The 25379-nt window shown below is 48.1% G+C and overlaps 1 protein-coding gene across 3 annotated transcripts; it reads left to right on the top strand.

The window, feature by feature from the left end:
- Positions 1–964: 964 nt before the first annotated feature.
- Positions 965–19859, top strand: UTP14A (UTP14A small subunit processome component). 3 transcript variants are annotated; one of them, XR_009538465.1, is made up of 15 exons: positions 965–1044; positions 2099–2177; positions 3339–3409; positions 3901–3965; positions 6060–6202; positions 6508–6663; positions 11816–11935; positions 12034–12128; positions 12739–12862; positions 12945–13022; positions 13662–14052; positions 15826–16232; positions 16998–17096; positions 17318–17417; positions 19424–19564. XR_009538465.1 is itself a non-coding variant. In XM_060137740.1 (15 exons), exons 1-15 carry the CDS (start codon positions 1019–1021, stop codon positions 19694–19696), a joined length of 2319 nt encoding a protein of 772 aa, XP_059993723.1. In that variant the 5' UTR covers positions 966–1018; the 3' UTR covers positions 19697–19859. The 3 variants fall into 3 exon arrangements, 2 of the variants coding, with proteins under 2 accessions (XP_059993723.1, XP_059993724.1); XM_060137740.1 differs by having other exon boundaries at positions 966–1044; positions 16998–17188; positions 19424–19859; XM_060137741.1 differs by having other exon boundaries at positions 993–1044; positions 2102–2177; positions 16998–17188; positions 19424–19859.
- The last annotated feature ends 5520 nt before the right edge of the window (positions 19860–25379 follow it).

The following is a 25379-nucleotide window of genomic DNA, read 5'->3' as shown; positions in this document are numbered from 1 at the left end:
CAGTATCGAATACCACAGAGTTCTTAGAAGAAAAAGACTGAGAAGTGTCCGTTTTATTTAGCAACCTTGGGTGTCACTGATGATCTTGTCCAGAGTAGTTTCAGTGGAATGGTGGGGTGAAAGCAAAATGGGAGTGGCTTCGAAGAATAAATGCCAAGAATGTTTTCGTGTGTTACTTTTCTACATTTTTTTAATTAAAGGAAAATTCATCTTTTTAAGCAGGAAAATAAAACATGGTTTATTGTTGCAGAATTTGAAAAATCAATGCTATGACTTTTAGATTGTCCAGTAATTTCCTTTGCAACTAGTAATTTTTCAAATATAGCTATAAAATAGTTTTGCTATTACCACCAAATGTTTAAACGGAGGCTGGCAAATCATTTTCTTACCTCAACAGTTAAAGGGCATTTGTGTAAAAAATTCTTAAAAGTTGATGGGAGATGAGGAAGTTGCAGCCACTGACACAGCCCATTCTTGGATGAAACTGTTACGTAGGGAAGTAGGAACCCAGAGCTGCAATTACAAAAGGGCGCGGGGTGAAAGGGGATTTTCTCCATGGGCGGATCGCAAGGACCTAGCACGATGCTGGCCACTTCCCGGGCGGTCAATAAAGCCTCGAGCTGGCTGGCAGCAGGCTCGCAGGACGCTGTCGATCACGGACAGACGCAGGAAGCTCTGCCCGGTTGCCAACAGCACAGCACCCTCCCGCTAAGCTCACCCACCTGCGCCGCGAGGGAACCCGGAGGGCCGGGAGGACGGACGCTGGCGCGCCAGAGGGCTGAGGGGCGGGTGGGGTAAGCAAAGCATCGTCCGCTGACAAGCTTTTATCTCCAGTCTCCCGCTTCCCAGCGGAACCCTCCCGAAGCGGCTCCAGTTTCTCGCACGCCTCGGGGCGGGCCGGAAGTGACGCACCTTGTCGCGCGTGATTGGCGGAAGCAGAAATTGCTTTGCGGCCGGCACGGAAACTGCTTTCCTTTCGGCTTCCGCTCCGGGCCCATGTGAGATCCAGGCTGGTGAGATGAGCTCGAGTCGGGCTGCGGAGAGGTGAGGCGTAGCGGAGGGGAAGAGGGGTCTGGGTTTCGTTGTGGGTCGGGTTCCCGGGCTTTTGAGAAATGGAGTCCGCCTTTTAGCTGGCGTCGGTTGTTCCCCTCCCAAGACTTCGCCATTCGTTACTATTTCCATGATCCATCCTTTAAAGCCCTTTTAATTTAATTTAATTCGCTCCCTCCACTCCCCGGCTTTTTAGTCTCATCCCTGTTGGTCCTGATGCGGCCTGTCCCTCTCCAGCTAAGTTAACGTGTTGCACTTTCCTCATCACGTGACTCCTTTTTCTGCAGCTGCTGGGAAGCATTTCAACCTTCTGCGCAGACAGTGACTGCGTTATAAAGTCCTCTTATCTTGGAAACCTTTGCTCATTGGAGTCATCCACAACATTTTCTGTGGCGTTTCATGCCTGCCGCCGGGGGAACTAAATATAATCTGTTTAGTAATGGGTACCTAGCAGAGTTTGACATATACCATTAGATAATGGTAGACTCTATAATTTGTTTCTGGGTACCAGTCTCCTAAATTAAGCACCTACTTTGCCAAGCAAGCTCCAGCTGCTTTCTTCCAATTCCCCGTTTCCCTATTCCTGAGAACAAATGATCAAGATGTCACTTTTAAGTAAGCTTGCACCTTTACAGGTATCTTCCACGTGGAGGATTTAGAAATGTTGATTGTGATATTGCCTTGCCTCAAGGGCTAGCAACAGCGTCTTCTGCCACCTTACCTAGGGTCTGACATTTTTACAGCCTACCAGAGGTCAGTGGGAAATGGAGTGCCAATCAGTCACTGAAGAGTGTTAGATCTTTTTCATTTTCATGCAGTTCTGTATGGGTATTACTAACCAGTGCTCACCTCTTGCAGGTGATGCCTGCCTTATGCAGTCTAAATTTTACGTCTTGACAAATTTCCAAAGATGCTCACACTGCTTGGTTTGCACCTCTTCCAGGGGATAGGACTGTTCTGTACTAAGAACTGCAGTTATGTTTTAGAGATCATTTCAACATAAGAAAAATTGTTTCAAGTGATAATATTTCTCTTTTATCTCCTTTAGCAGCCTTCTGGCTTTAAACCAACAGGAAGAACTAGAGGATTTGCCAAGAGAGTACCCCTTGAGCACCAGTGAAGATGAGGTGGGTGACACCCACTAAACCGCCTTCTCCAATTTCCCTTCTGCCTCAAAATTAGGGTAGATGCCACATTTCCTGGAAAGAAAAGGGGTGACAACATTGTTTATACTTGCTCAGGTCTCACAAATAAATTAGTTACAGGTTTCCACCACTACCCAAATTAGAGTGTTCCTACGAAACTTTTCATGAGCTAAAATGGCATAAAGCAAAGAAGCTATTACCTTAGGACACATCTTGCTAATGGAAACACAAAATAAATCAAGATAAAGCATAAATTCTCATAGACAGTTCAAAGCTATGGCAGCTTGATGCTGAGATGCTAAGTGTAGTTTCCAGGGAAGGGGCTTGGTGGTGCCACTCTGAGTATGTGCTGCCTCTATAACAACTCACTGCAAAACAAATGCTAGACGCTATTTTCATTTTAAGGCTTTTTGTTTGTTTTTGTAAAAGCAAAAATCCTCTTCAGATTTTGTTCAGTTAGCAAAAGCAGGTACTAATGTAGGTCTTTTGTGAAAGTGAAGCGGCGTAAAGCAAAGCAAACTTTCAAAAAGCAGAGAATACCTGTATTTAGTGTTTCATGTATATGATATTGTATTAAGTGCTATGGGAATTCCAAGATCGTATATAAGATACACTGTCCTCAGGTTGCTTAAGTTGAGTATATAAGACCAAAACACATGGTATTATATGATTTCCCTATTTCCCAAGTTTGGATTTCCATAAAGGGTTATTTGATTATCCGACTGAAATATACATATGCATAATTAAGCTGGGTCTCCAACAGCTGCTATAGGAATTCCAGCTCTTTATTCTCTTGACAAAACTACTTAAATTGGTTTTATTATGTCAGTTTCTGTGTCAGATCACACTATATATTCTATACAGAAACATTTTTCTCATGGCACTTTTCTTCTCAAAACAAGTTAAGACAGAGGCATGGCATTAGCTCCTGGTTACTAAGGCTCTATGTTCCTTACAGTGAGGGAGTTTGGCTTATTGAAGCATTTCTTTCCATTTGAGCTGGAATGCCTGCACGCCAGACCTCATCTGATTCACCAGTTCTCCACTGACCAAAAGAATGAGAGATTTTACATGGGCCTCAATTGCCATACTGTCTTTTCCCTCCCCTCATCATTCTGATGGTTTTTCCTTTTCTGTTTCCAGGGGGACAGTGATGGAGAAAGAAAGCATCAAAAGCTTCTGGAAGCAATCAGTTCACTTGATGGAAAGAATAGGTAACATTCCCTTCGATTTGGACAGGTTATAACTAGCTGATTCCATGAGACTTATCTGCAGCTAACATTTATTGAGTGCCTAAGACAATGAAGATACAATTGTCAGAGCATGTACTTTGGAGACTGTAGGCAAGTTTTTTATCCTCTCTGCATGTCAGTTTCTTCAACTAGAAAATAAGATTGACATGTCCCAAAGTCACTCAGCTCATAAGTGACAGATCTAGTATTCAAATCCAGATATGTTTGAATTCAAGTCCAATACCTTTTTCATTATGCCTACCTTGCATTGCCTTGTGTTTTTGAGGGGCTGAGCCTACATTAAGAGATGGTTAGACTACCATGTCCAGCTTAGGAACAGATTTCCTGGTTGCTTTATGACAAAACCTGATTCTAGAATAGAAATGAAACCAAAGCATTGTTTGAAGAGAGAAGTGTTTGTTCCCCAGAAAAATGTATCCATTCTTTCTGTATTCTGTTTTGCTTAATTTCAGGCGGAAATTGACTGAGAGATCTGAGGCTAGTCTGAAGGTGTCAGAGTTCAGTGTCAGTTCTGAAGGTAAGTTAACCAAAGGAAACTATCTGCATGGAACTTGTGGAGTTCCAAAAGCATAATGGTCACTTCCCAGCGTTTGTTTTTTTTGTGTGTGTGTGGTATGCGGGCCTCTCACTGTTGTGGACTCTCCCGTTGCGGAGCACAGGCTCAGCGGCCATGGCTCATGGGCCCAGCCGCTCCACAGCATGTGGGACCCTCCCAGACCGGGGGCACGAACCCGTGTCCCCTGCATCGGCAGGTGGACTCTCAACCACTGCGCCACCAGGGAAGCCCCCAGCTGTTTTTGATGTGGTTAATGAATCATACCATAAACACTACCGTGCGAGGGGGTGAAGAAGGGTAGTCAGATGCTCTTGAATTTCTTCCATTTCTAGAAGAAAGCCAAAAGGCCACAGTCAGGATCTCCCACTGAGCTTGATGAGCTACTTCTAGGATAGAGGGATGTGAATGAAGACAGCTGCCTCTCACGAGCTTAGTCATGTCCCTGATTTCATTTTTATTTGAGTTCTCACAGTGCATTGAGTTCGGACAGGCAGATAATCTCTCCTCTACTGCTGGAGCTCAGAGAAGTCAAGTTACCTACTCAAGGACCTTCACCCAGTACAGTGTTTCTCAAACTTTTTTCTTTATTGCTCCCCTGAGGAGCCTTTTTAGGCATTTCTTTTCCTCACTTCCTCCCTCCCTCCTCGCCTACTCTGCCACCAGGAATAAGATTTTCTTAGGTAAGGCTGAGCTTTGGAGGGACACAAAACTAATACAGTCAGCCCTCTGTAACTGTGGGTTCTACATCTGTGGGTTCAACCAATGTGGATTGAAACTTTAAATTTCAAAATATTCCAAAAAGCAAAACTTGAGTTTATCCCGCATACCAGCAACTATTTATATCGAATTTACTTTGTATTAGGTATTATAAGTAATCTAGAGATGATTTAAAATATACGGGAAGATGTGTATGGGTTATGTGCAAATATCAGTGCTGTGCCATTTTATACAAAGGACTTGAGCATCCTTGGATTTCTGTATTCTTGGTGGGTCCTGGAACCAGTCCCCTGTACATGGATGCCAAGGGATGGCTGTATCTAAGTGTTTTTTTTTTTTTTTACCCCTGCCCACCGAAGAACCAGTTTTTACCCCTGGGTGGGGGAATGATATCACCCCGATTGAGAATATATGATCTAGTAAGTGGCAGTGTTTTAACTTGATTTTTTCTTGATAACAAGTCTAGATGCCAAATCTTTTCCACCATATTCACAGCTTATGCAGCTTGAATGACTTATGTGCTTCTAGTAACCATTAACATAACCTCCCAGAACTGGTAACAATATATTCTTCCAAGCTTATCCATTCAGCAAATACTTACCGTGCCTCTACCATATATCAGTTTCTGGGACTACAGTTAGGAATAAGTCGCAACTTCGTGGAGCTTACATTCTAGTGCAGGGAGACAATAAGCGAATTACAACAGGATGATGCAGTCAAGTGACGTAAGTGGCTGCTTTCGGTTGGCTGGGCATGAAAAGCCTCTGAAGAGGCAAAATTTAAGCTGAGATCTGAATAACAAGAAAAGTCACCATGCAAAGATAGGGAGCAGTATTCCAGGCGAGGGGGCAGCTAGCGCAAATGCACTAAGGAAGATACACGTTCAGCATGTTTGAAGAAGAGGAAGAAGGCCAGTGCGGCTGGAGCATTCTCCATCTGTGGATGACATGAGGTTGGAGAGACAGACAGGGACCAAAGTATAATGGGGAGCCATTGGAGGATTTTCAGCAGGATCATGACGTGCTACGATTTACATTTTCAAAACACTCTGGCTGCTGTGTGAAGAATGAATTGAAGTGGGGCAAGACTGGAAGCAGAAAGACCAGGAGAAAAGCAAATGACTGTTTTAAATAGTTTTCTGTCTTCCACCTTCCAACACGTTTGGGAATGTAGGAAGGCAGTGGCGTCACTCTGGCTAGTGACTGAAGTAAGAGGACTATTCCTGCTTCCCTGCACACCTGCCTGTCCGCCAGCATTTTCTACTGAGGTCTCTCCCTATGTGATGTTGAGGTTTTGCCTCACTTCTCAGTCTGACCAGAAAGTTTGTCCTTTCTGCAGGATCAGGAGAAAAGCTGGTCCTTTCAGATCTGCTTGAGCCTGTTAAAACTTCATCCTCATTGGCTGCTGTGAAAAAGCAGCTGAATAGAGTCAAATCGAAGAAGACTGTGGAGTTACCCCTTCACAGAGAAGAGATTGAGCGGGTGAGTCAAAGAAAATGTGGTCCATTAAGGAAGAGAAATTGAACTGACAAGGAAAAATAGCGTAAGAAGAGAAGGGGGGATGGCCTGAAAAATGGGAGGAAGGAAAGTTGTGGTTGCCTCACCCTGGAAAAGATTAAAACTGATCTCAGGGGAAGCTTAGTCCTGAGAAGTAAGCAAGAGCTAATCTCAAGCATCCTGATTTCTTTCTTAAACTAAGAAACATGGCCTCTTAGTTTCCTGCTGGTCCTTTGAGTTTGATGCTTAATTTCATGGCTCTTTCTTTCTGTGTGCTTTGCCTGTTTCAGATCCACAGAGAAGTGGCATTCAATAAAACCTCACAAGTCCTCTCCAAATGGGATCCCGTCGTGCAGAAGAACCGGCAAGCAGAGCAGCTGGTTTTTCCCCTGAGCAAGCAGCAGTCCATCTTTGCTCCCATCGAACATGTGGTCAGTGGCTGGAAGGTAAGTGCAACACGAGGATAGCACACCTTGGAAGGTGAGATTGCACCGCGTGGACATTGCAGAGCCTGCAGTTGGTCTTGTTGGACACCTTAAGCCGAAATGGTAGCTGCAGTCATTTTAGTTGAACGGTCAAAATGGGAGGGGGCGGGGGAGCAAGATTCGTAGCCAGTTGCCATAGCTCTGTCATCGCCCTTCCTCAGCTTCCTCAGCTTGGATAGTCCACTGCATGGTTATTTGCATGTGTTTGTGTGACCACATCTGATTGCCAATAGAGAAGGAACATAATGATGTTTTCTTTTTCACACACTGGATTTTTTTAAAAAAGCTTTTAAAGCCAACATTCTGACCTTGGGACGATCAGGAACCTGGCAGCATTAATGATGCCTTAGGAGGAATATATGAGCAGCAGAACCAAAGTTTGCTTGAAAAGGAATACCATATTAAAATATAGCAGATTGCTGATAATGACTAGAAGTCTAGCAAGTAACTCATTATGACTGAGCTGCAGAAAATAAAAAAGGTATTTTAGCACTGGGTTTCCCAAACAATGATCTCTGGCAGATGCTTCATCCGTCTGAAGTAAAAGGACAACTGTGAGTATGCTGGTGTAAGGTTGCCAGCTCTTTTTTATTATGAGGTTATTCTTTCCACTTTAATGGTGTTGAAATAGCTTTTCCTTTACAAAATGATGGTGGTAGTAAATGATGGGGTTGGGGGTGGAACGGTAGTTATGCCATTGGCAAAATTAAAAGTTAGTAATCCTGTGTCAGTCCCTAAAGTTTCAATTTTTAGTCTGAACAACTTCAGAACAGCTAGCCTTTCTTTTCCAATACACCATGGGTTATGCAGTCTATAATGTGGTGTTCTGTCTTTAGTAGAAAAATAGTCCAAAACATCAGTGCCCAAACCATGGATAGATGGCTTCTCTGCTTTCTATAAATCTGAAAATGGTGTCCTATGTGTCAGGAAGTTGAAGTAATTAAAGATCATCAAAGTAAACATGGCTTGCCGCCATAGCTAGAAATTGAGCAAGTCATTGCTCATTACGGGGATAAGCTCTGTTTCGGATACTGTTGTTGAAGTCACCACCATTCGCTTTCTAGGATGCTTCCTTTTCCACATGAAAAAGAGACCAGGTTTAAAGTGTGGCTGCAGGATGGAAGGGAGACTTTAGGGGGAAAAAATTGAGGTAATACAATTTGCAGGATTCAAAAATAAGTATAGAAAATACATAGAGAAAAGTCTGACCCCACCCTTGTCCCCCCATCTGTTCATTTTTACCTCCATACTCACCCAGAGATCACCACTTTTTTATACGTTTTTTGTTGTTGTTAACTTAAGAGTTTTATGGATATATTTATGTTTACCTCATTTTTTTAATCAGAAAAGTAGTAGTACTACTACACGCTATTCTGCACCTTGCTTTTTCCAGATGCTGGTATGACCTTAGAGATGGCAGGTCAAAGCCGAGTTGGTCATTAAAGATGAGAAGCCGGGGGGGGCGGGTTGCACTGAGAATGGCATAGCCTCTGATCTCCAGGAACTCCCTGTGCGAGACAGAGTGGGGCCCAGATGCTGTACACAAACCTGCTGTACCATTCATTCTAAGGTTCATCTTTTTTTTTTTTTTTTTTTTTTTTTTGCGGTACGCGGGCCTCTCACTGTTGTGGCCTCTCCCGTTGCGGAGCAACGTCTTCAGACGCGCAGGCTCAGCGGCCATGGCTCACGGGCCCAGCCGCTCCACGGCATGTGGGGTCTTCCCGGACCGGGGCACGAACCCGTGTCCCCTGCATCGGCAGGCGGGCTCTCAACCACTGCACCACCAGGGAAGCCCTAAGGTTCATCTTTGAGAAATTACACCAACATGGCACAGAGAAGTCAGGGGGTCCTTTGTGGCTGGCAGTGCCTTAGAGGGCAAAGCCCAAGGACTAGCAATATACTAGTATTTCTGGAAATTAAGAATCCAAAATGTCTGCACTTGTAGTTTTGGTCCAGTTTCCTAAAATTCCGTTTGACTCTAGCTGAGAAGAATTAAAGGGGATAATGTGTGAGAAAGCATTTGTAAACTGTAAAGTGCTAGAAATGATGTGAGGTAACTTCCCACCACTCCCTCCTTCCCTCCACTGGCAACCGACACTAGCATTTCCCAAAGTGTTCTCCTCAAAACCTTCTTTTCTTAGTATGCCCTGGGAGTGGGACTGGGTGGGGTGTTTGCTAGAAAATGCCACATGCCCCTACTGGAGATTGGCGGTCCACGGTGTATGCTAGACTTTTTTTTTAAATAAATTTATTTATTTATTTTTATTTTTGGCTGTTGTGTGTCTTCGTTGCTGCGCACGAGCTTTCTCTAGTTGTGGCAAGCAGGGGCTACTCTTCGTTGCAGTGCACGGGCTTCTCATTGTGGTGGCCTCTCGTTGTGGAGCACGGGCTCTAGGCGCGCAGGCTTCAGTAGTTGTGTCATGCGGGCTCAGTAGTTGTGGCTCACGGACTCTAGAGCACATGCTCAGTAGTTGTGGCACATGGGCTTAGTTGCTCCGCGGCATGTGGGATCTTCCTGGGCCAGGGCTCGAACCCATGTCCCCTGCACTGGCTGGTAGATTCATAACCACTGCGCCACCAGGGAAGCCCCTACGCTAGCCTTTTAAAGGCTATGAAAAGATAGTAAAGAAACCCCTATGATTTACTCTAACCCAGGTAGGACAGGCTGATTTTATTAAAAATCGAACACATTGAATTTTAAACTTTTAAAAAATGAAGTAAATCTTGTCAGCTGCTGAGGAACATGCTTTGGGAAGAGCTGGTCTCCATTCTCTCACCTTCTTCCCCTACTGCCTTCCTGAAACTTCTCTCAGAAGGTGTTAGCAAGGCGCCTCCCAGTAGCCAGATCCCAAGTCCTCTGCGTCTTCAGCCTATTTGACGCTATTAACACATCATGTGGTTAAAACTTCTCCCTTGGCTTCTGTGACGTAGTCCTGCTGTTGTTTTCTTGTCTGTTTGTTTTGCTTTTTATCTGACTCTCCTTAGTCCTTTTTATTCTTGCTCTGTAAACATGGTACAGATCACTCTCAACTCCTTCTGAGTTCCAGACCCATGTTCCATATGACTAGCAGGCCTCACCTGGCTCTCCCCTGTGCACCTAAACTTCTCAACAACAAAGAAAGCCTGGCATTTTCCTTCCCCAGACCCTGAAGCTCTATACCACGACCTTCATGCTATAACTCAGTCAATGGCATAACTCCTTCTCCCCTCAACTGCCAGCACCCCCAGCCCATGCAGGGGGTCTAGTCCTGTAGTTCTGTCTCTGTAATAACTCTCACATCCCTGGTTCCTCCTCATTTTCATTTGACACCTTCCATAGAACCCCTTACACAATCACCAGGATTTTGTCTCCAAAACACAAAACCGATTATCACTTTCCTGCTTAAAATCCTTCAAAAGGCTCTCCACTTACCGAATGAGACAGAAGTGCCGGCATCTTAGCTACACTGGACAGTGCATTGTTCCCTGACATACCTTTGCTTTCTCTAGGTCTGTGTTTTTGCTTATACTCATCTCTCCATTTGGCTTTTTCCACCTCCTTGTAGAATTGTGCTTATGCCTCAAAGCCTAATTCAAAAAGTCTCTTCCTGGGGCTTCCCTGGTGGCGCAGTGGTTGAGAGTCCACCTGCCGATGCAGGGGACACGGGTTCGTGCCCCAGTCCGGGAAGATCCCACATGCCGCAAAGCGGCTGGGCCCGTGAGCCATGGCCGCTGAGCCTGCGCGTCCGGAGCCTGTGCTCCGCAACGGGAGAGGCCACAACAGTGAGAGGCCCGCCTACCGCAAAAAAAAAAGTCTCTTCATTCCCCGAGCTGCCCCACCTCCTAATCAGAATTAATTGTTCCTTCCTCTGTGATTACTCCTGTGGTCTAATATTTAACCCATTATGTTGTTAGTGGTGCATATGTCTCTTTCCTCTGAAAGGCTATGAGCTCTATGAGGACAGGAACTATCTTAATTGTGTATTCGTAGCACCCTGCACAAGTGCCTGGAATGTAGCTGCAATCAATAAATGTTTGTAAATTGAATTGAATTGGAGGGAGATTACAACATTGTAATATAAATCACTTTGTAGCCTGTGATTGATTACTACTGCAAATACTAAAAATGGAAGAACATGCACCTTTACTATTCAGTAGGTTTATGGTTAGATCAATAGTGCCGTGTAACGTGTGATGATGTGTGTTTATGCATTTGTCCAGATACTTGTAAGTTTTAACACTGACCGTGATGTATATGGTCGTTGAAGAAAACCACATAAAATACGTGCATGAGGTTTGAAACTGGCTCTTGCCCCAGGCTGTCTTTGTGCCTTGCCAAAGTGGACCATGACACGATCAGCCTGATTATTTTAGCCATCCTCACAATATCAGTCAAGCAGCAAATGGGGTCTTTTGTTGACATGTAAAGTCACTGGTTCACAGTCCATTCATTTCATCAGCGTAGACACCACCTAGTATGCAAAGTTAACTGGCAACTGAGGAGTTGGAGCCAAAGTTAGAAACTGATGAGAGTTAAATTTGAACTGTCAGGAAGCAGGCTAATTACCTGAAGGTCTTATTGTTAAAGGCAGTGTCTTTTTGTGCTCATCTTAAGACCTAACCTCCCCTTTTCTCTAGAAGTATTCTTAAAAGGAGGCTGATATGGATCTGAGGTCCCTAACTTTATGTTAAGAGTATTGTGCTTCAAATATACATAACAATACAGGGACCGTTTTGTTTTGCAACTCTTAAGACTGACAATTTGGTACTGCTGTTCCTCTCTCCTGCCAGCATTGACCTTAAGGGCATCCTGCTTTGATTCTTAAGAGGATGGTATTGTTTTACATACATTGGTAATCTGAACACAGAGTGATCCCCACCCCCACCCCCGGTAATATTAGAGAGTAGCCTCGGAGTCCCCTTGCTGAAGTTGTCTTAAATCAGAATAAAAGTTAAGGCTTTATCTACACAGCTGAACAGCGAGCCTGGAACCCCCTTCTCTTGCTGTAACAGTCAGTCCTATCCAGTTCGTGATTCCAATTATAATGTCATAGAGTATATGGCCATAGGATTGTAAAGAGGGAGACTCTAGGAGCATGATTTAAGACTTAGAGTGTTCTGTTACCTCCTTAAGGCAAGAACTCCCCTGGAGCAGGAGATTTTTAATCTCCTCCATAAGAACAAGCAGCCAGTGACGGACCCTTTACTGACTCCCATGGAAAAGGCCTCTCTCAAAGCCATGAGCCTGGAAGAGGTAAGTGTGCTAGGCCCTTTGATCCACCCAGACATGCTCTCTTTCTCCCAGCATTTGCCATCAAACCCAGGGGTCACTGTAAATGTCATTCATTATAGGTGAAGATGCGCCGAGCAGAGCTTCAAAGGGCCCGGGCCCTGCAGTCCTACTATGAGGCCAGGGCTCGAAGAGAGAAGAAAATCAAAAGCAAAAAGTAAGGAGGCCCCTGTGTACCGGCCTTGGGTTCCATGGAAGAAAGTGACGAGGAAGAATCACGAGTCCTTAGGAGAGAACCTTGCCCATGGCGGCTGGGGTCATGTAGGAGAGGTCCCAAAGAGTAGTGACTAGCCTCTTTCTTTTTCAAACCAACCTCAGAGAGTTTTGCCTCCTTCAGTAGTACCTGCTCCTGTGGCTTTGGCTTTCCGTCTTGGTTTTGCTAAAAAGAGGACTGTTCAATTACTTTCTCTCCCTTCCAGGGCATCACAGAGTGGTTCTGCCGAATGAGCTCTTGAGTTCTACAGCTGTGGAGGCCAGTAGGGCTTCCTTCCTGCCTTTTTGCCTCTTTGGATCCTATTCTGCTCTTCCCTTGCGTTCTAGAAGCAGAGGGGACTCTTTGCTCTGCAGAGGTCTGCCCTTGGGGGCTGCAGGGACTGAGAGTCCCGCGGGGCGTCGCATGTCTCGAGCCGGCTCCCTGCAGCCAGCTAGCTCTGTGATGTCCTTTCCATTCCCCCACATAGGGAAACCCCTTGTGTGGCGGGGCACTCGTGTGTGGCGCCAGTGGTTCAGCTAAATCTCTTCCCCCATACCCCTCTCTCATCCTATAGGTATCACAAACTTCTGAAGAAAGGAAAGGCCAAGCAAGCCCTAAAAGAGTTCGAGAAGCTGCAGAAGGTCAATCCTGCTGCAGCATTGGAAGAACTGGAAAAACTCGAAAAGGCCAGAATGATGGTGAGGCTGCCTCTGGCCTCCAACCCTTGAACCAGCTTTCCCCGGAAAGCAATAAGGATCTCACTCTGCCCTTTCTTTCCAGGAGCGAATGAGCCTTAAGCACCAGAACAGTGGGAAATGGGCAAAGTCAAAGGCAGTTATGGCCAAATACGACCTGGAGGTAAGAGACCATCAGGGTGAGAGACCATCCAGGCTCGCTGTTCAGCTGTGTAGGTAAAGCCTTAACTTTTATTCTGATTTAAGACAACTTCAGCAAGGGGACTCTGAGGCTACTCTCTAATATTACCGGGGGGATCACTCTGTTCACATTACTGATATATGTAAAACAATACCATTCTCTTAAGAATCAGAGATGGAATTGGAGGAAAGAAAGGAAAATCCATAAGGATGCTAGCAGAAGCAGAGTTGGGAAAGAGCCATGAGGATGCTTGGAAAACCAGGACTCTAAAAAGGCATCAGAAAATCTCTGAGGCAGAGAGGAAAATGACCGGGAACAAGGTGGAAAGGGAGAGATGAAAGGGAAGCAGCATTGAAGGCAAGTCCAGTTAAAGGGGAGAGGAGTTGTGTGTTTTTTTTTTTTAAACCTTGTTTCACATGTTGATTCCTTGAGGACAAAGAATTTGTCTTCTGTTTTATTCCATAGCTGTTAACACAGTGGTGTATGTGCAGTTTGAACAGTAGGTACCAGTAAGAAATACTTAAGTCAGATTGAGAGGAGGCAGCTCTAAGAAATGGACCAAGAAAGGTGTTACTGTGGTCACTAATGACAAGGTGCTCGTGCCGTGACCCTTTCCTCCAGGCTCGCCAGGCTATGCAGGAACAATTGGCCAGGAACAAAGAGCTGATGCAGAAGATCCAGGTGGCCTCCGAGAGTGCGGAAGAGGAGGGAGGTGCGGAGGAAGAGGGTGAACCCTTTGTCCCTGACGTGGTGAATGAGGTGCAGGTGAAGGCAGACAGACCGAACCCCTGGATGTTCAGGAATCACTCAGGTGACACAAAAGAGGCTGAGGTCCAGCGGGACCCTGAAGAACTTGCAGAGCCTGCAGCCCAGGAGGCTCCTGAAAGTGAGGAAGAAGGACCAGTGGTGGCGGAAGAAATTCTGTTGAAAGAATTTGAGGAAAGGCGATCACTTAGACAAAAGTCTGGGCTCAACCAGATCGCCAAGCCGGTGGGCAGTCAAGAAGCAAAAGGTGAGCAGTGGTGGACCAGAGGGGAGGAGTGCCTAGTGCTGGTGCTCTTGGCAGACTGAGAGGGAAGCCGGGTCCACCCACCTGTGTCACAGAGTGATTAGGCTCTAGGTACTTTCAAGAGAGTGCCCTGGGTCCCTGAAGAGAAAACAGATTTGTCATGACCATTCTCCTTCAAAGGCATTTAATAAGCAGGCATCTGCATGGCTCTAGAGTGTGTGTCCAGTCTTCAGAAAGACAGAAGTACACCATCCTTGAAGGAAGGGCAGGAGCTAACATCACTGGTACCCACAAGCCAGTGAGAAGTACATGTGGTGGACTGGCAAATCTGAAAGTTGTTCACACCCACAGACAGAGGCGTATTTTGAGACATTATGAAGTGTCTTCAAATCATCACTGCAGTTGTCTGTCGATATGTTGATATGGGGTGTGATTTTCTTGATAGGAATGAATGACTTCACAAGGTACAGGGTAAATTAGAATTGTTACGCCATGCTCAGACTCGATTTGCATGTTATATATTAATTAGCAGCCTTAGCACCCTTGAGGCAGGTCAGAGTTCCCATTCTGGGGACAAAGCCTTATAAGCCTGCTTAGGAAACTAACTGCCTTCAGAAATCACCTGAATCTGGACAGATTCTTGGGTCCGATTATATTTCCTAGAGGAATAATGAATGCATTTACACGACAGCAAGTGGCAAAAAAAAAAAAGTTTGTTTTTCAAGCTGTCATTTAGAATGTATTGGAGGACCTTTACTTAGGGTTTTCAGCTAAAGACTTCTGGGATTAATAATTGGCAAGCAGTCGCTTCCGAGAGGATTGTAGAAAGCAGCACCGCAGGCCGAGATGGTTCCTCCCAAGCCCCCTCAAAAGCTGCCCATCTAGTGAAATGTGTAGAACAGTTGGTTGCGGAATGAAAGGTGGATTTGGACTTCCTTGGATGGTAAATAGAATGATCCCAAACCTTTGGGGAAATAGTATCCTAAAATAGTGGGAAGGCATGGACCCCAAACAGAATGAGCAAGGAAAGTTAGTCCTTGAAAATAAACATGCATGTCCTCAGGCCAGATCTAAGTAGCTTCTTCCAGTGGCTTCAAGCCAGAGCTAGAGAGCAGGATGAACTTGGGAATGGAGGCAACTTGAGTCAACGCAAGGGACAGTTTAAAAGCATGTCACGGCTGTGTTTCCCTCGGGGCTCTCGGAGACTAGCAGTATTTGCTCAGATGATGCTCGTGGCTGGAAAGTGTGAGCTACTTGACTCTGCCACAGCAGATTGTGAAATGCTGCTTTAAGGTAAAACAATGCTGGATACAGTTTTTACAAGTAGGAAATTACAGTGTAAATTACAAATTAGAAATCACAGTTTTTTAGCAATTACAAATCATAAATGACAATGAAGTTGAATTTAGAGGCCACTGGCTAAAACAGCTCTTTTAATACAAATTTGGAATTTGGGGTGATCTTCCCAAGCAGAGTTTACGGGGAAATAAGCCACAGCTCCAGTTACACAGTGAGTCATTGGCAAAGCTGGGAATAGGACCCGGACATCTGCTTCCCAACATGCTGCTTTTAACTCCTAAACTCCATTGTTCACGACTTGACAGGTAATGATTAGTGAACTTGCCAGGAGATCCAGCGAATGGCATCTTCTCTTACCCGTTTGTCCCCGTTAGCATGTCTCCCATGGTGCCCAGCGCCCAGCGAGAGGCCAGTAGACGCTTGTTGACAAGGCAGCTCCCACCCTACTTTTCCGACAGCTTTCATTTCTTCCCCCAGATCTTAGCAGCCAGGAGGTGCTGTCTGAATTGAGGGCACTGTCTCAGAAACTCAACAGGGAGAGCCATCAGTCCAGGAAGCAAGAACTGAGTTCAACGAGGACAGTTCTGGCGGTCCAGAGAGAGGAACCTGCCGGGGAGGAAGAGGAGCCTCTGTTGCTGCAGAGGCCGGAGAGAGCACGAACTCTGGATGAACTGGAGGAGCTGGGCAAAGAAGGACGTTTTCAAAACAAGGAGCTTCCCAGAGTTGCGGTAGAAGGGCAGCAGTTGGAGAGGAACCCAAGTAATCATCTTGGTGTCCCCAAGGAGAAGAAAAGGAAGGAGCAAATGATTGATCTCCAGAACCTCCTGACCACAAAATCTCCTTCCATGAAGTCCTTGGCAGTTCCCACGACAGTAGAGGAGTTGGTGAGCAGAGCCAGGGTCGTGGGCCATTGGGGGGTATCAGAGCTGGTGTGGAAAGTGTCCTTCCTCCGCGAGGAATAGAATCAGTGAAGTTCTGTGCTGGGGGCACATGGCGGCAGTTAAGAGGTCTGGAGTAGTATGGGCCCGGCTTGTCCCAGTGACAGTTTCGTAGATGCAAATTTGTGAGTGCTGCTGAGACTCCCTCGCCTTAAATTCTGAGCCACCGAATCCTCCCTGGGGTGACTCTAAAGCCCTCAGAGGAAAGAGGGAGTCACTCAGAGCTCTGACCAGATGCCAGGCAGGACAACTCAAAGGTGAGTCAGTGAGCTGTTGACAATATTTTGCTCTACTCGGTGGGATCTCGAATGATGGGGGGGGGCGGGGGAGCGGCTCCCGGATTAAGTCACTGAAACTGCTCAAGTGAGGAGCCCTGGTGCCTGTCTTTTCAGAGATATAAGCTGGAGGACCCCCACATTCTGGCCAGGCCCACTTGGAGCTCCCCCTCCTAACACAGGCCGTTCCTTCCTCTACCCTGCAGTGTCCTTATTGAAAGTTGAAAATTGTGTCATATGATAATGAGCTAGGGATATTTACCCTAGAGAGAAGATTGGAGCTTGATTGGCTGCCGATGGGTTTGTAGTGCAAGACCATCATTGTTCCGCACTTCCCCCTAGGGGGCGCTAAAATGTCACGACCCAGCAGTTGAGCGGTCTTGCCACGAACCTCGGCTCAGGAGGCAAGCTGTAGCTGTTGTTCATTTCTTCCCAGGAAGATGAAGAGAGAGATCAAAGGCAGATGATAAAGGAAGCTTTTGCTGGGGATGATGTCATCAGAGACTTCTTGAAAGAGAAGAGGGAAGCCGTGGAGGCGAGTAAGCCGAAGGATGTGGACCTGACTCTGCCTGGCTGGGGCGAGTGGGGTGGTGTGGGCCTGAAGCCCAGTGCCAAGAAGAGACGCCGGTAAGAACAGGGAAGAAAGCCTGTTAGAAGGGCACCAAGTTCTCCCACTTGACCCTCATGTGTCCTCTCTGCCCTTTTGGCTAAGTCCTTAATGCTCTTAGTCAGACGTCCTGCCGTTCTGCTTTCCAGGTTTCTCGTTAAAGCCCCTGAGGGTCCTCCAAGGAAAGACAAGAATTTGCCAAATGTGATTCTCAATGAGAAGCGGAACATCCATGCAGTGGCTCATCAGGTGAGGGATAGAGAGCCTTTAGCAACCTCCTCTTTGCTGCCTGGCTCTCCTGCTTGGGAGGAGCGTTCTGGTGCTCTGTGGTCAAGAGGGATGTGTGATCTTGGCCACAGAATCGGATCTATTTTTCTTTTCACTGGCTCTGAGATGAATAATTCCAAACTGACTCTGCTGTTTTAATTACTGGCTGGGAAAGTTAAAACTTAAAGGATAATCTTTGCAGCAATGGTGAGGCCCCCAAATCTGCATTTTCAGCTAGTACCCCCAGATAATGCTGATGCAAATGGGTCTCAGCAAACTAAGAATTGCCATTCTGCAGGCTTTTGTTTATAGTCCAGGTAATGTTCAGAGGCTATAGGTTTAAGCTGCATCTTAAGAAAAATGAAGATCAACCAGTACTTGTTCAGGACAATGAAAAGATTTAAAATTGTGTCATGTGATAATGAGCTAGGGATGTTTACCCAAGAGAGGAGCAGATTTGAGCATGATCATGGTCTTCCAGTATAATGAAGGCTGTCGTGTGGAAGTCACATAAAGCAGAAGTTAGAGGAAAGGCAGAGTTCAAGGAAAAACTTTCTGCCGGTCAGAAGAGAGAAGGGGTTGCTCTGGGGTTGTAAGCATGTGTAAAAGGGACTTGGGAATGAGACTGGACTCGGTGACCTTTATGTTCCCTTCAGTTCTGAAAGCCTGTGGCCCTGTGATCTGTCCCCAGCCGGTTTAATATTGAAATGAGTTGTATTTTTCCTTCTGAAGTGGGGGAGGGCTATCTAATAGGTACAGAAGAGAGGAGAAAATATCATTTCAGTAATACTCTGTTGATCTTATTTTGCTGCATAAATTGAATTGTAATCCCAATTGAGGATATATAACCAGAAAATAGGCAATGAACAAGCAGTTATGGGATAAGAGGGAGAGAAAAGGGGTGCTTCACCGGGCCCGGATTCTAGGCGAAGGACAGAGTACAGACCTCAATAAAGATCACCTTTCCCTTCCAGGAATCTTAACTATTTGTTTTTTAATACAGTCACAGTAAATTGACAAATAACTTTCCAAGAATCTCCCTTGATTTTCTTCATCTTTTTAATAAGCTATATATACTTCAGGTCCCAGCATGCAATAGAATAAAGCACTTTGAGCCAAAGGGGGAAAAACCTCCCAAGACTGCATATTTTGTGCAGGTGTTTTTTTCTATTCTTTTGCTCTGGGTGACATGCACAGATCTAGCTGTCACCCCCACTAAGACCCTCCCTTAACCTAAAGAATCTGTGTCCTTCACCACCACCAGGACTGCCCGGCAGTACTCAGCTTCTCTTGAGTCTTCCATTGAGTATCTCTAGAGACTACTGATTGTAACTTACCCGTTTTTCTGCTTACATCTTTTTGCTCCTCTTTGGCCATTGGGGAGGTGTTTAAAGATTATTTATATGTCTGAAGGTAGCGCTTTGGTGGAGTGAAGAAGAATCCTGGGCAAGGAAATGAGACTTGGGAAGAGCATGAAGCTAAGTGTAATAGCCTGGTAGAGTTCAGGATTCAGGAGTAAATCTTTGGGTTCCATAAAACATCAATCCTGTGAATCAAGGGGAGGAAAGGAAGGGATTAAGAGCATGAAGAGGGTAGGAGAGTCACAGAGATACACCAATACTCAGATGTGTCTTGCAGTCACAATGTTGTATAGGGAGACCCACTAGGGGCCAGCAACCTGCAGCTCCTGTAGTGTTCCTATAGCTGCAGGGGCCTTGTTGGGATGGTTTTTCAATCCCTAGATTGTTGTGTAAGCCTGGGGGAAGGGAGGTTCTAATCCAAATTAGGCCCCTCTACTCCCATATGCCATCAAGCAGATTGGCACTCCTAAGGTTGGATGGGGGCATGGGGATACCTTAGCCTCTCAGAAGCTTCACTCACTGCAACCATTGTGTAGAACTATGGCCTGTGTGCTAAAACTACCTGACCAGGTGCCATCAGAGTTTACAGGCCTGGCTCATGCCACATCACTCTGCCTTCCTTTCTAGGTGCGGATGCTTCCATATCCATTCACACACCATCAGCAATTTGAAAGGACCATTCAGACCCCTATAGGATCTACATGGAACACCCAGAGGTCCTTCCAAAAGCTGACTATGCCCAAGGTTGTCACCAAGCCAGGCCATATCATTAAGCCTATAAAAGCAGAGGATGTGGGCTACCGGTCTTCCTCAAGGTCGGACCTCTCTGTCGTACAGAGAAATCCAAAACGACTCTCCATACGTCACAAAAAACAGCTGAAGAAAAACTCTGTAGATTGAGTTGCTGGAGTAGTGACACCTTGGTGCCTGTAACTGGGAGCCCTGACTGCTCCTCCATTGGTCCGGTTTTACTCCGAGCTGCAGGATCAGTTCCAAAACTGGCTTAGCACACCGTGGGTGTAGTTAAGCCACATTTTAGAAATAAAGGCGTTCTTTTAATCTATTTAACTGGAGTGTGTTCTGTGTTGTTTCCCATTTCCTTCAAGTTAGACAAGACACCTTTGGATGCTCCTCATTGCATTTCTCCAGTCGCACTTGTCAGGGGACCTTATTTTCTTACCAAGGACTATGTTGTCCTAAATTGGACTGGAGGGAAGTTACCCTAGCCTACAACCTTAAATCCATCACGTCGGATATAACCATAAACAACCAGTTTAAAGAGTCAGGGATAGTAATTAAATACTGTATATTCTTAACCTCTGAACCTAGCAGCATTATGCACAAATCATTCAATTGGATTCTGCTCGAGGCTGGTCCTAGGATGGTGCTGAAGCTGGGTTCAGCTTTAAGTCTAACCACTATGGTTTTCTTTTCATGTGTGAGCCTCCCGGCTTACACAGGTTGCTATCTAGAGTAGTTAGCACTTTTACCCTTACTTTACAGATGAGGTAGATGAGCTTTCAGAAGTAAAGCTCTATTCCCTTTACTTCCTAAGCAGGGCCAGCTCCTCACCATTGTTTATAGTTTATTCAAGCATTACTTTGCTGCATGGCAGTTTACGTCAGCTTCTCGGCTCTGAGGAACCTGCCTTTCTCTGGATGACAATACGTATCGAGAGGGCCCCTGCAGCCAAGAGTCCTCACAAGGAATTGGAGAAACCCCTCCATTGATTCCGAAAGGACATAGCCACTACTGCACTTCACCTCCTGCCTTGGAGATGGGTCCCCCTACTCTTTTTAGACCAAGATGGGGGTTAATTATTGTGTGTCACAGAACCCTCTGAGAATTTGAAGTTATGAACCCTCCCCAGAAAAATGCACAAACACCTACACCATTTTACATACAGTTTCAGGAGCTTTGCAGACATTTGGAATCCCTGGGCCAAAAGTTCTGCCACTCCACGAATATTCTTTTGCAATGGCCCCCACCAATATGGCCCTCTTTTCTGAGCCCATCACTCTCCAGATCAGTTCCCAAGTGCTTCCACCTCAAAGGTAACTAGTCCCAATGCCTTTATTTTAGAGGCTTAAGATTTCAGTTAGTGACTAAGCAGTGGGACCCTAGACTAACTCCGAAGCCAAAAGCCACGCCATAAATGTCTATAAAATTCCCAGTGGCAGCTGTGGGCCCGGACTACCACTGCTCATCCTCTCAAGAACCTGCCCGGTGCTGGGAAGGGAACTGAATATGTTGATAGTGTTCAGAGCTCAAGAGGTATTTTTAAGTTATCCATTGGTTTGAGATTATCTGCGATCCACTTGCTGGTTGTCACTTTAAGTCAGTAGCCAGTGAGGGGGAATGGTGGACCTCTGCCCACTCCTGCCTCCCTCGAAGAGACCATAACCTTCTATTTCACTCTTTTGAGCACAAAGCTGCCACCTCCGTCCCACCCACACCACCCCCCCAAATCGAAGCACCCAATCAAGTGCCCCCTGTAAACGGCCAATCCCCGTCTACTTTCTCGGGACCCTCTTCAGCTCCGTGTGCTCCCCGCGGCCCAGGAGTGATGCAAACGACCCCATCCTTCAAAGGGGAGGGCAGGCGCTGGAACGTGCTATAAACGACGCCCACTCCCAGCCTTCCAAGCCCCCAAACGGATTCGATTGTTGTTTCGTGGGGCTTTTTTTTTTTTCTTTTCTTCCTCCGAACCTCCGAAGTGTTCTCCCTTCCCATTGGCCGGAGCTGCCCCTTGACGCCACCCTGGCCTTGCTCGCTGATTGGTCCATTCTGGATGTGCCCAAGCCTTTTTCCCAGGGTGTGGCCCCCCCCGCCCCCAACAGGGTTCTGACCCCTGGCTCCTCCCTTCCCCCCCAGCCCCCCTCTCTGTTCCGAATGGTACCGCCCTGGCTCGGCTCCCCCTCGGCCCAGGCCCCTGCCCTTAGGGCCCCCGGACGGGGCGGGGCACGCTGGGGACGGGCAGAGGGCGGTGGTGGCGCCTTCCTGCCGAGCCCGAGGCCGCCCCCGCCACCCTTCTGCAGCCCTCGTAGGTCCCACTTTCCCCTGGGCAGTTTTCGTCCTGCCTTGGTAGCCCCGTCCCGTCTGTGCGGCCCCCACCGTGGTCTTTCGGTCATCCCGATCGGCAGCGTTAAATCCCTGCCCTCAGCGCTCCACACACGCCCATCCGCCTCCACCCTCGGGTTCTTGCAGCACTCCCTCTCCCCGCGTCTGCTCACCCTTCCCCTCCCGAGCCCGCCGAAGCCCCGGCCCGCCTTCCTCGCGGACTGTCCATCCCCAGGATCCCCCTCCCTGTGTGTGGCCCTTCCTCCCAGCGGCCTCCCCTTCGCGGCTTCCCCTCCCCTTCGTGGCCAGCGTGGTGGAGCACTCCCGGCCCACCCCCCTTTCTCCGTACCCCCGCGCTCCCTTCTTATGTTGTCCCTTCACGTCCCTCTCTAAGTCCCTCCCACACCAGCCCCCCCACACCGTACACACATACCCTCCCTCCGAGGCGTCCCCCGGCGCCCCTCCCCTACCCCCGCTTGTCTACGCCCCTCCCACCCACCCCGTCCTTTTGTCTCCTCTTTGGTCTCTAAGTCCCCCGCCCCTCCCTCACTCCCGCCCTCGTTCCCCGCGAGCACGCTCTTATCTTCCCCAGGTCCCGGCGCCCCGCCCCCTGGCCGCGCCCCGCCGGCCCCCTCCCTCCCGCGGCCCCATCTCCGCCCTCGGCGCTCCGCCCTCCCTCCCCGCGGCTCCGGGCCCGCCAGCCCGGCCGACCTCCCTGGTTCCCGGCTCGCTCCTCCCGCCGCCGCCGCCGCCGCCGCCGCCGCCGCTGCCGCCGCTCCCCGACCCACCCCTTCCCGGGTCGGCGGCTCGCTCTCCCGCGCAGTCCCGCCGCACAGACACAAACGCACACACACATGCCTCGCCCGCTCGCCCGCTCAGGCCCTGCGGCGGCCCGGCCCCGCGAGGCGCGCAGCCTGCCCTCGGGGGAGCCCCGGCGTCCCCCGGCCACCAGCACCTCGTGGGCGGGCGCATGGCCCGGGAGCGCGAACCTGGGCCGGGTCGCCCCCTCCCCCGCCTGGCCCTCGACGGCCGCCCGGGACGCAGGCGCCCGTCGGAAGTGTTTGGGGGACGGGCGGGCCACGGCGCCTCCCGCAACCCGGGCCTGGCCGGCGCGCCCTGGGGACACGCTGCGACCCTACCGCATGGGATGACTGTACCCAGAGCTTCCTCCCGGCTCCCGCCCTAAACCTGTGCCACCAGCGCTCAGTGCACAGCAGGGACTAGCGACTAGCGGGATGGGGTGGGAGGGGGACTGTCCCGAAAATACCCTGAGGAAACTTAGATGCGGACCGTGAGGCCCAGAGAGGTGAGGGCCACTGACACGCCCCGACCACCCAAGGAGAAGGGGCGATCCCACGCGGATCGCCTCGGCCCCCGCCTCCCAGTCCCGGGCTGCCCACCTCCCGGGCGCAGAGCTACGTTGCCTCTAGCCCTTTGTATCCACCCCACGCGCGTGGAGGACTGGAATTAAACCTCAGTCCGGGGTGGCAGGCGCGGCTCAAGTGAACAGAAAACCCAGCCACAGGTCAATGGGCACTTTTTTCTAAAACAGTCTGTTCGGTGATGCCCAAATTGACCGCGTTTCCTCGCCTGAACCTCTTCCCCCAAGCCCTCACTCAGTCTTACCTATTTACCCACCAGATTGGAAGCTCTTTGAAGGGGGCCCTGTTTGTCTCTGTGGCTCCCTCAATGGATCCCTTGTGATTGGCGGACAAGTGGATTTATTTGTTAACTGCCCGCCTTTGGGATCTGTGTCATTATCGTGTGACTTAAGGTTGTAAACTCGGGAGGGCCAGGACCGGGTCGGGATTACTAGCTCGTGCCAGGCACAGCATGATGCCCAAAGGGATGGGCCGTCAATGTTTTTTGAGTCTGATGTAGCTAATTATGCAGGAGGCAGATGCCTACCTCCTCCTGGTCCTCAGAACTCCCAGTTCCAGAGCTGGATGTCCTGAGTAAGGAAGAAAATAAGGAGCTGCCTTAGTTCATTCCCAGTCCCAGGCCGACTTCATAGGGCCAGAACCGGCTGCACTCATCAGAACACACTGGGTGATGTGACTTTCCAGTACTGGGAATGGGTTTGCAGGGAGCCGTAAACTCCCCACTTTAACTCCCATCAGTTTGCAACTGGAGCTGGGAGGAAGGAAGTAGCCAGTTTTTTTCTCCCTGTAAAGCAAACTGTCCCATATAAGGATCAAACCTGAAGCTCCTCATCCATTTACCCCAAGGTCAAGCTGAACCCCACTGTGTCAGAGTAAGGAGGCTACAAACAAACTGGACCCGATCAACAGCAATCAACCCCAGGGAAAGAGGGACAGTGGAAGTGCTCCTTCCTCCCATTTATGGATGCAAGATTGATCCCGTACTTTGCAGCGGTTTATTTGTAACCTGGTCACTTTAGAGTCAGTCCAGCTCCCTGCCCAACTCACACCCCCACCCCCAGTCGGACAGGTCCTCTCTGTCCTTCCTCAGCCCTACACTGTCTTTACCCAAGCCAGCCTGCTCTAAATGGACACGGTCAGTGATCCAAGCAGAAACTGAAACAGTAACAATCGGACAGTGTCAAGAGACTCGGGCAGAGATGCCTCGGAGCGCCCGGCCTCCTCCTCTGCCTTGGCACAGATGTTCTTATTGTCCTGGAAAGAAATACGAAATTCCCTCCCCAAGTGTGGAGGGGGGATGCTCCAGGGCTTAGCCTCCAAGGACAGAGTTGCTAGCCCAGCCCCAGTCTCTCTGCCCCCTAATTATTCAGAATGGGACAGTCACCATCCCTCTTCCCCATCCTAGCCAAGGCTGGTCCCCAAGCCATTTGTCCCCCTCACTAAGGAGATTAAGGGGAGTGGGGCTGGAGCTACATGAGGAGATTACTAAACTGTTCCGATGTTCTCTTTAGGGACCGTTAGCACATCAAAATACATATTTGGAAAATACAATTAACACTGGGAGAAAAACAGTAAACACAGTGTCACTATGCCAGCCTCAACAGTTTTGTTTTGTTTTGTTTTGTTTAAATGCTAATGGCCTCAAATGGGGAGCAGCATCCATCAGTTAAATAAACAAGCCATTAGACTGAGACTAGAAGTGTCAACACATGACTAATCTACTAATTGGGAGAAGGCATCGCTAGTTAGGAGCAGGGCAGCAAAGCACGCTGGAGACTGTGGAGCGGGCTGCTGAAGCACATAGTATGTGGGTTTTGGAGACCCACATACTGAGTTTGAATCCTGCCTCTACCAGTTGTTCGCTATGTGGCCTTCAATGAGTCAAGTTGTTTCATTTCTCTGAACTTCTGTTTTCATTCTGTAAAATGGGGACCAGCACAGTACCTCCATCACGGGGCTGTTGTGGGGATGAACTGAGATAATACAAGTCAAGTTCTGAGCCTGCCACGCTGTAAGTGTTCCACGCCTTTTAGCTATTACTGATGATAATAAAGTACCTAGCACATGGTATACACTCCAAAAATGGCAGCAATGAAGATGAAAAATAAATGACTTTTGGTTGCTAGATATTAGCCATAAAA

Source organism: Lagenorhynchus albirostris, chromosome X, assembly GCF_949774975.1.
Source record: "Lagenorhynchus albirostris chromosome X, mLagAlb1.1, whole genome shotgun sequence".
NCBI classification, from domain to species: Eukaryota; Metazoa; Chordata; class Mammalia; order Artiodactyla; family Delphinidae; genus Lagenorhynchus; species Lagenorhynchus albirostris.
Note: the sequence above shows the minus strand (reverse complement) of the source record. Positions and strands in the feature narration are given on the sequence as shown.